The sequence below is a fragment of the Vanacampus margaritifer genome, chromosome 5, assembly GCF_051991255.1.
Source record: "Vanacampus margaritifer isolate UIUO_Vmar chromosome 5, RoL_Vmar_1.0, whole genome shotgun sequence".
NCBI lineage: Eukaryota > Metazoa > Chordata > Actinopteri > Syngnathiformes > Syngnathidae > Vanacampus > Vanacampus margaritifer.
In genome coordinates, this window is record NC_135436.1 from 14,414,811 (window position 1) to 14,429,598 (window position 14,788).

Here is a 14,788-nt window from a genome sequence, read left to right on the forward strand (position 1 = left end):
CATGACAGAAGGTGTAAAAAGTGAATGAGGGAAGGACAAGAAGAAACCCGTCTGGCTCCAGGTGAGTCGTGCGCTCTCTTGTTTTGTTCACATTTACAACATCATCATGTTATAAACAGCAAATGTGCATACAAGTCCATTCGCTTACATACTTTCCAAATCCTAATTTAGAGAAACATCCACAGTTCACAGTGTAATGAATCAAGACTATATGACTCATATGTCTTCAGATGAGTGCTTATTGTGTAAAAGAGATGAGTCACCCTTATAAGAGTACATAGTTAGGATGGAGATCAAAAACTGCTTGCGTTCTCTCATGAACACTCTTATCTCTAAAATATTACTCTTCAGCACTAGCAGGAATACGTGTAATCAGTTTTTAGAATAAATCAATAGGGTGATTTGCTCCTGGCCTGCTTACGCAAGCTTTTTTTTTTTTTAACTAAATTACAATACACGTGTACCCCCTTATGATTGCACATCACATTAAATATGAGCCCAAATTATTGCCTGTAAATATCACTTAGTATGACCGCACCATTGATTGGTCAAGAAATTAATAATAATAATAATAATTGTATCCCTTTTTTATGTTAGATATACAGTACTGGCCATATTCAAATTTCTTTAGTAAATGCCCGAATATAATACACCATACAATCCATACCCACGTATACCTTTGTGTGATGTATACCTTGCGTGATTTTTGTGTAAACCTATGTATTTTAATAGGCTACATACTATGGTTTGTGTCTTTGCACATTAACATTTCATTGGCAAACGTTTTTAGAGATCCACATCCAAATTCATTCAGCTCTTTTTCTCTTTCTCAGCTAACTTTGGCCGAGAGGCACCCTGAAATCGTCGCCAGTCAACCTAGGACAAATTCTGACAAACAAACATTTACACTGACATTCACATTTACAGACAAGTTAGAGTCTTCAATTAACCTACCATGCATGTTTTGGGAAGTAGTTACTTTAATAAATCTGTCAAAACAGCCAGTCGTAGTATCATCTGTGCGCCTGCGCAAAATTGATGGTCACGTGACGGCGAAAAACGAAAGCAAACGCTGATACAAAGAGCATTTTGGAAACAAGATCATTACTTTCTTACTCGGAATTTCTGCAGCTCCAGCAACTCGAATCTATCTAAAAATAAAATAATAAACGAACTGAACAAGACAAGACAAACGATTCACTCTCCATTTACAAGTTTATTATTCAACGATAATTAAAAAGAAGAAGAAGAAGCAGAAATTCTTTTTATATAGCACTTTTGGTGTCTAAACTGGCTTGCTGTTAGCTACTTCCGTGCACATATACTGACGTTCATCTTGGACGTTGAGGTTATGGTCTTTGTTTTTGCATTGTGAAAAAGTTATGCTCTACTAAAATTAGGTCGTGCTGTAAATTCAAGTGGAGCAGGAAGAAGTCAACTTGCTCAACTTTGTATGTGTGTCAAGATGAGGTTGAGTGTCGTCCTGGCGTGTGTGCTCATGATTTGTACCGAGGTGTGTCGGGGGGACACCCCGGCCAACTGTACCTACGAGGACCTGCTCGGGACTTGGGTGTTCCAAGTGTCCAGTGGGGGCCACGACAAGACCGTCAACTGCTCTGCTAAAGGTGCATTCTCAGTTTTGGCCGAATTATTGACAGTACGTTCACCAGAGGGACGATGAGTTACAACTGTCGACGTGCTTCTTTTCAGTCTGGGAAGCACGTCAATGCTGTAGGCTAACTGCGAATAATAACGGGGTGCAAATAGGAACATCGTGTGACTCTTTCATCAAGTATTCTCGTTTTCCTCAGTGATACCTGCATAAAATACCGTAACTGAAACAATGTTATAGCAAAAAACTTAAAACATCAATAAAAAGCTGTGAAATAATCGGTGATAGCAAAACAACTTTAAATTCGTTTTATTTGTATTAATTCAAAATGAGTATTACTGTAAGAATACTAATAAGAATACTTTTGATAAAATAAAATTGTAATTTTGTAAGTTTTAAACATTTTAGAACGCAAAACATTTCACTTCCAATATTTTTTTTAAATGTATTTAGGACTGTGCAAAAATATTAGGGCACCAAAAGCTTTGGTCTTCAGGCAATATAAAATCTCATTGAATGTTTAACATTTGTCACCCCAATCAATAATACTGGCAAAACTTGTACAATGGAAGATTGAAGTGGCAGTTGAAATTGTGATTTCATCCCTTTGCTTTTCTTGATTTATATGTCAGCCTGATAGAAAGCCCACATTGTTTAGATATTTGTAGTCTAACGCACACCCACTTTCTCTGAGACCTCCATGGAATAGTGATAAAAGTAGCCTTTATCAGTAAACATTCTGTCCAAATGAAATCAAAACAATCAATTATCCTTCACATTTGCAATGCCAAAGTGCAATGACAATTGGCCGTTTTTATCATCCCAGAAAGGATCCTGGCTGACACTAAAACTTTTGCTACAAGTAAAACTTTTATTTTAAAAATAACTAATTTAACCTTGTTTGGTCAAAAAAAACAACGCATAATTATAGTGTTTCAAAGAAATGTATTTGTCTTAATATTTTTTTAGTTTAAATTTTGTCTTGTTTTCCACCCAAAAACAAATGATCGTCCTAATCGTGATTTCAATTATTACCAAATTAATCGTGATTAATATTTTCTTCATAATCGAGCAGCCCTAGTGGAAGGAAAGCGGCGGTCGACCCATTGGGTCCGACATTAGTTGGAAGCACCACAGAGGCTACGTTCGTGAAGTTCTTCCCCTTCAAAAAGTTGGTCCTGCAAAGCCTCCTGTAAAACACAGCACAACTTATGTAATATAATTAGTAATTACTAGACCTACAATTATATTAAAAAACATGCGTTGGTGTGATAGAACCTTTTTTTTTCCACATTGATTTTAATAAAGGGTTTATTTAAATGAATGGATTATTAGGTCACCACTAGGTGGCACTAAATCCTACACACAGTCACTTTGATACAGACGTACACAAACGCAAGGTGCAACGTAGTAAATGAAAGTCAAAAGATTGATATAGAGCTGGAATAGAAAAAAGACACTAGTACAGTCCAGGGTGTACCCCGTGTCACAAGTCAAGGTGATGGTGTCGACTAGCCTGCAAGACACTTGTCCTTGTGTTTTTCAGCCACAAGTGATAGCACGGTGACAGTGACCCTTGAGAAGCTGTCTGTGGCCAAAGACGAGCTGGGAAACAGCGGCTTCTTCACCCTAATCTATAACCAGGGTTTTGAAGTAGTCATCAACGGCTATAAATGGTTTGCATTTTTCAAGGTAAAAGAAGCACTTTTGTTATTATGAATGAATAATTTATGATGTTGTCAAGCTCACATTGATGGGGTAGAATCAATCCGTATCTTAAACTGAAGTCTACATTTGCAAAAGGCCTGATGCCGATCTGAGTATATCTGATTTCATGTTTTTTATTTATATTTTTATGCTGTGTCATTACAATGCCAGACACATGTGAATTTGGATTTGTGTCATCCGAAGTGTAAATTCAGCCGAATAGTTCTTCTTTTTTTTTCTGGAGAGCTCAGTATTGTTCATTTGGTAATTTTACCGATTTGACATGTCATCATCATTGCTATTTTGTTTGTGTATGTGCATATGCGTGTGTGCGTGCGTGTGATTGTGTATTCATTAGTTCACCTAAAACCTACCGTGAACCATACCGTTCACCTAAACCGAACACTTCAGAACCCAGCTAGGGCCGTGAGGCCTTCAGGAGACGCGAGGAAGGACCAAAGAAAAGAAAGGAAAGTGAAATCCAGCACCGACCAGACACCACCCACCGGGCCACCAACCAGAGTCCTTCACCAACCCCAGAAACATCCAAATTCCAACAAATCAGGGAGACCTCAAGATACCAAAGGAGAGACTGAGAAAAGGAAGGAAGGACAGACGAAGCAGAGTGAGATCCACAGACACCAGCCTCCACCGATTCAACGACCAGAGGAAGAAGAGTTTCGATAGATGCTGGTGTGGTGGGTCTGGCATGCATGAAAACCTCCAACAAAGAGGGGAGCCGTCGACCCCTGCCAGGACAGAGCAAGCGCAACACCTCAGGGCCCCCCAGGCCACGGCAGCACCAAGGGACAACCCCCGGGCTCCGCAGGGGCCACCGGCTGGAGAGCAAACCCAGGAGCAGGATCGCCCCCCACCCCGACACGGCCCGCGCCCCCAACCCAACGCAGCAGGACGGGGCACTGCAGGCCCGCCAGGCACCCCACCGATCCACAGCCCCCGCTCCCCCCACGACCCCCCATCCACCCCAACCCAGCCCCAGCCGCCCCCAGGCCCCCAAACCCCCAGACACCCCCCCACCCCTTGTTATGTGCCCTATATGTCTATAAACAAAGTGTATTGTGCAAAACTAGTGCAGTGAATTAAGAGGAGCGACCAGCCCCCCCCCAACCGGGCGGGGCAGGAGGCGCACCCGCCCACCAAAACCCCACCCACGATAGGGCTTGCCCCCCGGATACTGGGGCCCGCCCGAGGTGCCAGGCGGTTCACCGGAGCGGGGCGGGCACAACACCAACCTGCCCACCTGCCCGGCCCCGGAGCCCCGAGACCCGGGCCACGGATGGAGCCCCCAGCCCAGGGGAGGGGGAAGGAGACGACAAGAAGGGCAAGGGGGAGAGAGGGGGAGAGGAGGAGGAAGGGTTATGAGGGAGAAGGGACAGGGAAGCAGAGGACGGGCGGGGAGAGGTGAGGAGGGAGAGGCAGCAAGGGGGAGGAGCTAGGAGGGGAGAGGGAACCACGGGGCACCCCGGCGGCCCACAGGCCCCGAACCGCGTCGCCGGGCCCAGAGCGACGGACCGCGCCGGGGCGGCGCCGCCCCGAGCACCAGGGAGAGCCCCGCAACGCAGCACCCCCCAAGAGACCCAGGGAACGGCCAAGACGCAGCCGCCACCCAGCAGCCAACAGAGGGGCAGAGCTGCCCACGCCCAGCCAGGGGGGGACAGCACCTATCGAATTAACCCACTGGCATGCAGTGAATCCCAATATTAACCCTTAGTGCCCATTGGAGGTGAATCTTGAGGATTTGGTGGTTAAGGTGTCGTTTGATGTAGTCTGCTCGATCCTGCTGGCAGCAACTGGGTTCCTGACTATCAAAACACAACCATTAGTTACAAATTGCCAAATACAGAAACAGCAATTTATTGCGATGTGGTGGCTCTCGCTAACAGGCAGAATTAAGTAACCAGATTTAGATTAAAATATTATATAGCCAAATAGTTCTTAAAAAATGTCCTGATTCCTCAAGGTTCAACCTTGTCTTCTCCAATATGCTATTCGTGAAATATGTTCATCCTTATCATTTAGCTTCAGCCACTTGACAAAACATTATTGTTTGTGCTTTCTCTCACATGACACATGATGCATGGGTTCCCTCTGGCTTCAAAACCCATGTGATTGTTCAACTTCCTCCTTGTCTGCTAATGGTCCCTTTGGTCTTAAAAATACATTTTGTTTTCATAAATCCTTAGCCACATTTTATATGATTTCCCCAAATCTGTCTTGATGAAATGTTTATGTGCAACGTTTTCTTCTCTTTTAGTACACTGAAGAGGGCCCGGAGGTGACCAGCTATTGTGACCATACCCTACCAGGATGGGTGCATGATGTCCTGGGCAACAACTGGGGGTGCTTTGTCGGGAAGAAAATGAAACCAGTACCACCGCAAGTTTACAATAATCTAGTCTTGAGCTCCAGGTAAATGATACTTTTACAAAACTACAAAGAGCACTGAAACCTACAACAACTCGCTACAACATTATGACCACTTGCACAGTGTAATGATATCAGGTTTTAATGCCACTTTGAGCACAAGTTATGGAAATCTAAGCTCCTTAATATCAGTAACTGCATCGGACAGGGTTCACCATGCTTTTTGAAGCTGAGAGCTACATTACATCTTGGGTACTGATGAATGTAAAAGGCAACCAGTTTTGATGCACACTTCTGAAATAGCACATTTTCTCAAATGGCATTTTATAATGTTATTATTATATGCTGTTATTAATAATTAATGATATTCATTTACGTGAAGACTGACCCTGATATTTCTCACAATATTTAGAAAACAGATAAATATCAATATGGAATTTATTTCTATACATCTCTGACAACATTCCTAGGAAGTCACAATTTCCCATCACTGGTATTTGCCATTCTCTCATGAGGTCCTTCAGGGCGACGCGTTGGTGACCCGTGGCATAGGATAATCATTGCCTTGATCTCTTTTATTTTAATTAATTTTGTTTTTGTGTCTTCAAGAGACTGCTGTCAAATGTAATGGCAGCATGACACAAAAATAATGATTTTCTTACCACTAGTTAGATCTTTAACTCATGATAAGTTTTGTTCCACGCCACATTGTTCGACTATATACAAAAGGTCCCTTTACTTTTAAACACTGATGGCAAAATTTAGAGAAAGCTTTTTTTTCTCCTTCCCAAATGTCAGTAAATGTTCAGCTTATTGTTCAACTACATTTGAAGTCTTCCTCGCGGCCTGATGATGCATCTCAAAGCATGATTAATGTAAGATTTCTTTCGGAGAATTTGCAGCAGATCTGTAAAGATTGCATAAAATCATCAAGTGTGTGATGCTGTGTATTGTTGTACAGTACATCAGAAGTACTTTTCCATTTGGCAATATTAGTGCATTCATGTGCATTCTTGTGAGGGGAATATGGATTTTTTTTTGTCTCATGGACAACTGGCGAGTTTGACTTTGTAGAGGTTTTGTATGAGATAGTTATCTGCTGCAATATCAAAAGTGCTTTAAACTCAAGATATGATCAAATGACACAATCGAGCCTCAGATGACCATATGACTTTTGTGTTGTTGCTTTGTTTCACATGAGAGCCTGACATTTGTCTCATCACCTCAGGCTCCACAACAGGCCATTTACACCAAACCGGGGCGTCATTGCGTCCATAAACTCAGCACAGAACTCTTGGAAAGCTGTGTCCTACCCAGAATATGAGATGTACTCACTGCAGGACCTGCACTACAGAGCAGGAGGACCCGCCTCCCGCATTCCTGTGTGAGTTTTTACTCCTTTCACATATAGTTGAAAAACAGCCAGCACCGATTATGCAGTATTTGATGATTACTTTCCAAAATGGGATTAACACTAAATAATAATAAAAAAAATAAAAAATAAATCCATCTCACCATGCTGTTTTGTCATGGCACAAGACTGGTAACAGGGATAACAATTTTGGTGTGGTTCTCCAGGGGCGTGCAGTGACCTTTGGAGGGTAGGTGCTCAAAGTTAAAAAAAAAGAAAAAAAGTGGGGGGCACATGATAACGTGCCTGCACTGTCTACCCACTTAGGGTTCAAACCCATATCACCACCGAGCCACCATGCGTGGAGGAAGGGGGGGCCTGAAAGTAGATGAATAGCGCGGGAAATTGATAGAGGGTGTATGTATGTAGATATGTTGGTACTTCATTTATATAGCTCTTTTCCACCTTGGAAGGCCCTCAAAGCGTTTTGCATTCAACTACTTATTCACCTACTGAGGACGCAGCATCAAGAACAACTCGGGGTTCAGTATCTTGCTCAAGGATACTTCGACGTAGTCACAATGGCATGGGATCGAACCCACAACCTCTTGGGTTGGGAGACGACCATTTTACCACGCCGCCCACCACGCATCATGTGCGTGGATATGTGTTGAGAAAAAATCCATTGTGAAATTCCTTATTGAATTAATGACAAAAACAGTAAATCACACATAATTAATAATAATAATAATAATAATATTTGTATGCAATGCCAATGCCAATCACCATAAAAAGTTGACATTTGTGTATGAAGAATTAATTCTGAACAACTAATATACATAAATAAAAATGATTATGTAAAATGTACATGAAATTTACAGTTCAAATAATACAAGTAATTAGGATTTTCCTATAGTGCATGAAAAAATGTCTTACTTTAGATTCAGCTTGATTCAGGTAAGAGTAAATACCTTTTATTATTTTTCGGCAGGTGTAGATGTTAATGTTTTATTATTGAGACTGTATTCAACAATTAACTGCCACATCTCGGCAAGCTACATTGTTTTTGATTTAACGTTGTGATAGTTTTTTTGTTTTGTTATCTCTCTTAGTTCTTTTTTTTTTTTCTGGACAGCTCAGTATTGTTCATTCGCTAATTTTACCGATTTGACATGTCATCATCATTGCTCTCCTATTTTTTTTTATATATATATATTTTTTTTTGTATGTGGGTGAATATGTGTATGTGCGTGCGTGCGTGCGTTCATTCATTAGTTCACCTAAAACCTATAAAAAATAAAAAAAATCCCATACCGTTTCCCTAAACCGAACACTTCCAGTCAGAGTCGTGAGGCCGTCAGGAAACCCGAGAAAGGACCAAAGAAAAGAAAGGAAAGTGAAATCCAGCACCGACCAGACACCACCCACCAGGCCACCAACCAGAGTCCTTCACCAACCCCAGAGACATCTAAATTCCAACAAATCAGGGAGACCTCAAGAGACCAAAGAGAGAGATCTCGCTTAGTTCTGATCGCTGTATACGCTTCCTTTTTTCTTTACAGCTTTAGAGTTTTTGTAAGCATGCCATTTCCCCTCCACTGACATTGGAGCACAAGTGCAGAATTTCCGTCTGGCAATAAGTTTTTCTGTCTCCAATTGTAGTTCAACACCAAAAGTGTCTCAAAAATGGATCTGTTCTTGACAGACTACATAAGAGAAGGCCTGCGACAACCCCCAATTATTAAAAACACTCAATTTCTAGAGCTGGCACTTGAAGTGGACGATTATGGGGCTTAACTGCCCGAAGTCGGTACGGGTAAATATTTATCACTCTCCGAAGCATCCGCTGAGTCGAGGCAAGCTATTGTTGATGCTGAGTTCCAGTGCAGCCCTCCAAATAGTCTTTTTTTTGGCTTTGTGCTGTTCAAGAGGTTTGGTGTTTTCAACAGGAGTGGAAGTAGCAGGCATCCATCAAGAACAGATCCTGTTCCGATTAAACTTGCCATGTATACTCCACGTTGGGGCAGTGTGACAACCATTTAGCCTCTCTAACTTGCACTGAGCTCCAGCTGAAGAAAAACTTCTTGCCATGTGGTTATGATTAAGGGAATGATATGCTTAGAAAAACTGCTAATCATAAGATGTCAAATACTCAATACGTCTATCTAAATAATACCTGATAATTAAAAAAAAGAAAAGGAATCGTATCGTGGCTTTTGGGACTCCTTGTATTTTTATACAGTATCTTTTTTGCTGTGTTTCAGCCATGTTCGCCCTACGCCTGTGACAGCCCAAGTAGCTAAGTTGGCAGCAGCTCTACCAGAGCGCTGGGACTGGAGGAACGTAGATGGCATCAACTTTGTCAGCCCTGTGCGAAACCAAGGTGAACTCTTAGTCAACGTACGGTCGGTCACCTTCTATGCTCATTTCTTTTCAATTCTATCCATGTGCTGTACATAATTTGTGTTCAAAATATGACTAAAATCATGTTCAGTTAGCACAACTCTGGAAAAAGGAACTAGGAGAAGATATGTTTGGTGGAAATCTTGCACGTAGACGTGCACAGCATGGCTAGCAGCAGACGCTGAGCAGCAGCTTGCTCGCCTCCCTCCTGGCAGGCCCGACTCGTCTGGATGCGCTCTTGTGTTTCTGCACAGCCTGGTGTGTGAGTGGAGGGATTAAGCGTGCTGAGTAGTTGGCGTTTCTGAGAGCAACTCTGCAGGGCTGTGCTTTAGGATCTGGAGAGGGCTGGAGTGTTTGACTAGAAGCCCCCTAAGCTACTGTGTCGTACTGCGGCGCTCAAGCCGGTAAAGTCAGGTGGATGCTCATTCACGGTTTGCTTCGATTCACAAAGCAAAGCCAATGTTTCTTCACATCCTCTTTTTGGTGTTGCGTGTCACTGCAGAGATTGCTTTGACTTTTATTTTTTACTGCAAACTATTTTATCATGAAGAATTATGGGTATTGTCCAGTTTTTACTGTGATTAATATCACTAAAATGTATAGTCATTTCTTGCTATATGCCATATAAAAATGTGTCAACTTCAAAAAAAATGTTGACAATAATATGTCTAAACATGACATAACTCAGGTTTCCATCCCCCCAAATTTTTTTTTAAGCGCATTTACTGAAAATGTGCAAAACGGACATGCAACTTATGCCCGTTTCCATCTGTTCTTCTTTTGCGACTATTGAGAAAAGACTCCGCCGCTGTAGGTGGCGGTATGCACCATAGAGATATGATCCTCCTGTATTTTAAAAGAAGAAGAAGACAAGGAAGCGACTGCACCGTGCAATGACGTCGTATGACTTTTCTTTTGTAATTGTTGATAAACCGTAGCCTTTCTTTGCTTTTTTCCATCTAAAATAGCATTAAAGGAAAGCAAAAATAAAATGAAACTGGGCGACTCATTCATCCGATCGGCTCATAGCGTAGCAAGTAGAAGTTGAGGAGCGTCTGCAAGTTGCATGTTACAGAGGCGCAAATTATCAGTCAAGTCACCATTGACATTGTTCACTCGAGAAATGTAATTTGTGGACGGTCCCTAACCTGGACGGTAACTTTTACTCTGCTAGGCCATGCTACACGCTAGCCCACATTAAGAGTGGCTACTCCCCACCGCCCGACCTCCACACGGAATGACTGATCAGAATTGGCGCAGGAATTGGGATAGAAGACGGTCTTTCTCTTGCCCATTACCTGAGCAAACTCCCATTGAAATGAACGAAAGCGGCTCTCGTTTACGCACGCTATACATCATCACGATCACGTGACCAGGATAATGGCGTTCACAACGGTATGTTCTTATTTTGATACTTAATCGGTTTAAAAGAAAATTCAGGGAACAAAATGCCAGAGATATTTGCACTTTTATTCTTTATACACAATGATTAATCCAATACTGGAAAATGAGTTATAAGTCTTGTATCGCTTTAATATTCGCTTCTTTAATTAATTCCAAAAATATTTCCGTTTCGTCCGACATTGCTTTGGGATTCCAAACGTACGTGTGACGTAATATCCGCTCAAAATGTGCGACGTGTATTCGGTCTTGCCAGCGCTTATTCGCAAAACCAGTTTTCCTAGCCCAAATCAGCATTCTCCTTTTTTAGATACGCTTCAAAATGCACCCCCTCTAAGCGTAAAAACTTTTTGGCGAATTTTTTGGCCCGTTTTCGAATTTGTAGCGTTTCCATTCAGTTTTATGTTCGCATTTCTTGAAAATTAAAATAAAAATGGGTGGATGGAAACCTAAAAACTATTGTGATTAATATTACAGTTGACTTCCACTTTAAAGGCTCATTTGACTAATTTATACAGAGGTTTTTGTTCTAAAATAACTTCTTTTTTTTTTTTTCAGCCTCATGCGGTAGTTGCTACTCCTTCGCCTCCATGGGAATGTTAGAGGCTCGCATCCGAATCCTAACCAACAACAGCGAGGCTCCCATACTCAGCCCTCAACAAGTGGTCTCCTGCTCTGAATTTTCCCAAGGTATGGGAACTGTTTCACAGGCATGTTACAAAATAGAATGGCCTAACATAAAGTAGCACTGCAACAATATGTTTGTTATTGCTAAACCTAAGGTCTTGAAATTGGTATTGTGGACACAAGCAGATGAAGTTAGATTGTATTAAACGCCACATCTTTGACCCAACTAAGGCCTCAATTATTTCTTCCTCTGATGTTTCAGGTTGTGATGGTGGATTTCCATACCTGATTGGAAAGTACGTGCAGGACTTCGGTCTTGTGGATGAGTCCTGTTTCCCGTATGTTGGAAAGAACACTCCCTGCGGCATCCCTAAAAAATGTGGCCGCACTTATGTAGCAGAGTACAGTTATGTGGGAGGATTTTATGGCGGCTGCAGTGAGGCTGCCATGATGCTGGAACTGGTCCAGAATGGCCCTATGGCGGTGGCCTTTGAGGTATGAACCATTTTTGTTCTCTTTCCAAGTACAGTGTTCATTAATTGAGAGCCAGAGGATATGGAATGGGATTGCATTGCACATGATGCTGAGCAGGCACAGGTTTACTGTCACAATAGGCAATGGAAGAGTAACACAACTGCGGTCTTGTATAATGAAGTGATAACTCATGTGCTTTTAGTTAGGCCTATTGTTGCTGACACCTGAAAACGTACTCTTGATTTTCAAACACATTATGAAATTTTTAAACAAATGATCATTTTAGTCTAAATGAATTTAAAGCAAAATAGCCCATGTAAAATGTAACAAGGGATAAATATGCTTGCTCATTATTGCTGTCCAAGCACCAGCCCCTCCCAACTCAAGAAAATGACTGACAACATCAACATCAATAATGTTTAAAGATTGCAGCTCACCTTTGTTTTGATAATGTGAAGCTTCACAGTATTGTAGCAACCCTTGTGTGTGGTTCGCTGGTTCTGTGGTTTCCCATGGTCTGGAGGCGCCAAGAAGGCAACATGAGACTTTTCGTAAACTACGCTCCATTGGTGTGTTGCAGTTTTGGCGTGGTTACGACCGACGGTAACTGTTCCAAATTGGCATTAAAGAGTTGTTGCTAGCTCGCCGCTTGGCCTGATCATTTCTTAACACTAGCAGCTGGAAAAGACGACGTTATGAATGGGGTTTGGCACCCACATCCGGTGAATCAGGTGTCTTATTGCTGCATTCGAAGAAGGTGGGAATTCTGACTTTTCCGAATTCATACCAGGAAGTATGCACGGGAAAGCCACCTTGAACCCGGTAATCCGAGTTGTGAAGTCGGGGGGAAAAAAAGGACCCAGACTTCGAAATCTGACGTCTCTTGACAATGGCGAACCCCGTAGAAAGACCATGAATGGCAAAACATAATTCACATGATTCTAAGAATAGTTATTTATTTATTCATAACATTAATTTAGTTATTGAAAAAAAGTAACTTTACAGAACCCAACATGATTTTGACTGACTGTACCCAGAACAACAAGCAATTTATCGGAATCAGCCATGTTTTTTGTTTACATTCACTTTAAACTCTTTGAAGTCAGAACTGGGAGATTCCCACCTTCCTCAAATGCAGTATAACTTACGGGTTAGAAAAATAGCCAGCAAAATAACTCATATTTCAAGAAATTACAGCGCGGCTAAAGGTAAGCTAAAATCATATATATGCCTCTAGTTAACTGTGGCAGGGCTTAAAATACCGTGATATTGGTCTTTTAATGTTTGTTTGAATGTTTCTTTATCTTATGTTCCAATGTGTTCATGTGGGGAAAAATGAGCAAAAATACTTAGATAACCCCCTCTGATTTTTACCCATTTGAAAAGGGCTAATATCGCCCCTATTGGTGTGCTGCTGTTCTGTGGTAATAAGAATGTAACTTCTCTCCACTGGACTAAGATGCGGAGCTCTTATGCATCAACACATTCTTTGCAGGTGTACCCAGACTTCATGCACTACAAGGAGGGCATCTACCACCACACGGGCATCTCGGACTCCTTCAACCCCTTCGAGCTGACCAACCACGCCGTTCTGCTGGTGGGTTATGGCCGCTGTCACATGACTGGCCAGAAGTACTGGCTTGTCAAGAATAGCTGGGGCACCAGCTGGGGAGAGGGCGGATACTTCCGAATCCGCCGCGGAAGCGACGAGTGTTCCATCGAGAGCATCGCCGTGGCAGCCAAGCCCATCCCCAAACTCTAGAGGCTTTTAAATATTTTTTTTAGGATGCACTGAAGTGAGCTCTCTCATTCAAGCTCCATTATCAAAGCCATTCATTGTTTTTTAGTGCATGTGTAGGTTGAACATTTAATAACTTAACAGTATTAAATGGAAATCACAAGTATGCTGGTTAATTTTAGTTTCAGTTGTGTGAGCAACTCCTTCAGAAGTTGGTTATGATTTTAAAAATGCATGGGATGTTTTTACAATCCAATCGCTTTTTCCTCACTGGTTGTGCATTTTTAGTGTGGGTTGTACCTACAGATGCAAGGCTTTAATTGTGTAAAGGGAATGTTCAAGTGAGTTTTTAATATCTGCTTGTCAGGGTCTTATTTGTCTCAGGGAATCACATTGGATGTGCTAATGTCCAATTTGTCCATGAATCATTTTTAAACCATTTACTGTATGTGTACCTTTTATAATAATAATAAAGGGAGATCATAATTAACACGTCTCTCTGAGGCTGTCTGTAAAAAATTTTTTTTTTAAAAAAAATCTTTTTATACAATGTTGTGATGAAATCAAGCTGCTTTTGACAAATTACAGGAACACTGGTGGTGTCCGAATGTGCACCCTATTCCCAATATAGTAGCCTACTGAAGGGTCACGCCATTTTGTGAATGACTCAATGCATTGCAAATATGAAAAAAACATGGCGTGAATCAAAGCAATGCATTAATATATACTATGGAAATAATTAATGCGTTTTAGTTAAAAAATATTTACAACAAATGAACTAAAGAAGAAGGAGAATTATGCACTGGTACGTCGTACAGTTACAGTGGCCACGTGATATGCGACAAGGAGAAAGTAGTGAGCTGGCGGTCCTAATCATCAAACAGAATGAGGACCCTACATATTAAGTCACTTAAAAGTGAGTTGCTATGTATTGAATGAAGGGTTAGGGGATAAGGGTGGACATTCGGACAGCCACTATGATTGATGCTGAAAAACGCCCTCGTCTCCTCGCTACTGCCACCTGTGGCCGGAAAATGAAACTGTATTTTTCCTTCTTTTTTTTTTTTCAACATAGATGAATAATAAAAAC

General features: G+C 41.6%; 1 protein-coding gene across 1 annotated transcript; it reads left to right on the top strand.

Moving 5' to 3' along the window:
- The first annotated feature begins 1,118 nt into the window (after positions 1 to 1,118).
- Positions 1,119 to 14,188, top strand: ctsc (cathepsin C). Its single transcript, XM_077566739.1, has 8 exons — positions 1,119 to 1,625; positions 3,159 to 3,304; positions 5,595 to 5,749; positions 6,933 to 7,088; positions 9,320 to 9,438; positions 11,418 to 11,549; positions 11,749 to 11,981; positions 13,456 to 14,188. Exons 1-8 carry the CDS (start codon positions 1,454 to 1,456, stop codon positions 13,720 to 13,722), a joined length of 1,380 nt encoding a protein of 459 aa, XP_077422865.1. The 5' UTR covers positions 1,119 to 1,453; the 3' UTR covers positions 13,723 to 14,188.
- Positions 14,189 to 14,788: the final 600 nt, after the last annotated feature.

Excerpts from the sequence above, each read along its gene's own strand:
- ctsc (XM_077566739.1), top strand. The coding sequence starts at position 1,454 with ATGTGTGTCAAGATGAGGTTGAGTGTCGTCCTGGCGTGTGTGCTCATG. Across the intron at positions 3,305-5,594 it reads AATGGTTTGCATTTTTCAAG|TACACTGAAGAGGGCCCGGA; the intron begins GTAAAAGAAGCA and ends CTTCTCTTTTAG. Across the intron at positions 11,982-13,455 it reads CTATGGCGGTGGCCTTTGAG|GTGTACCCAGACTTCATGCA; the intron begins GTATGAACCATT and ends CATTCTTTGCAG.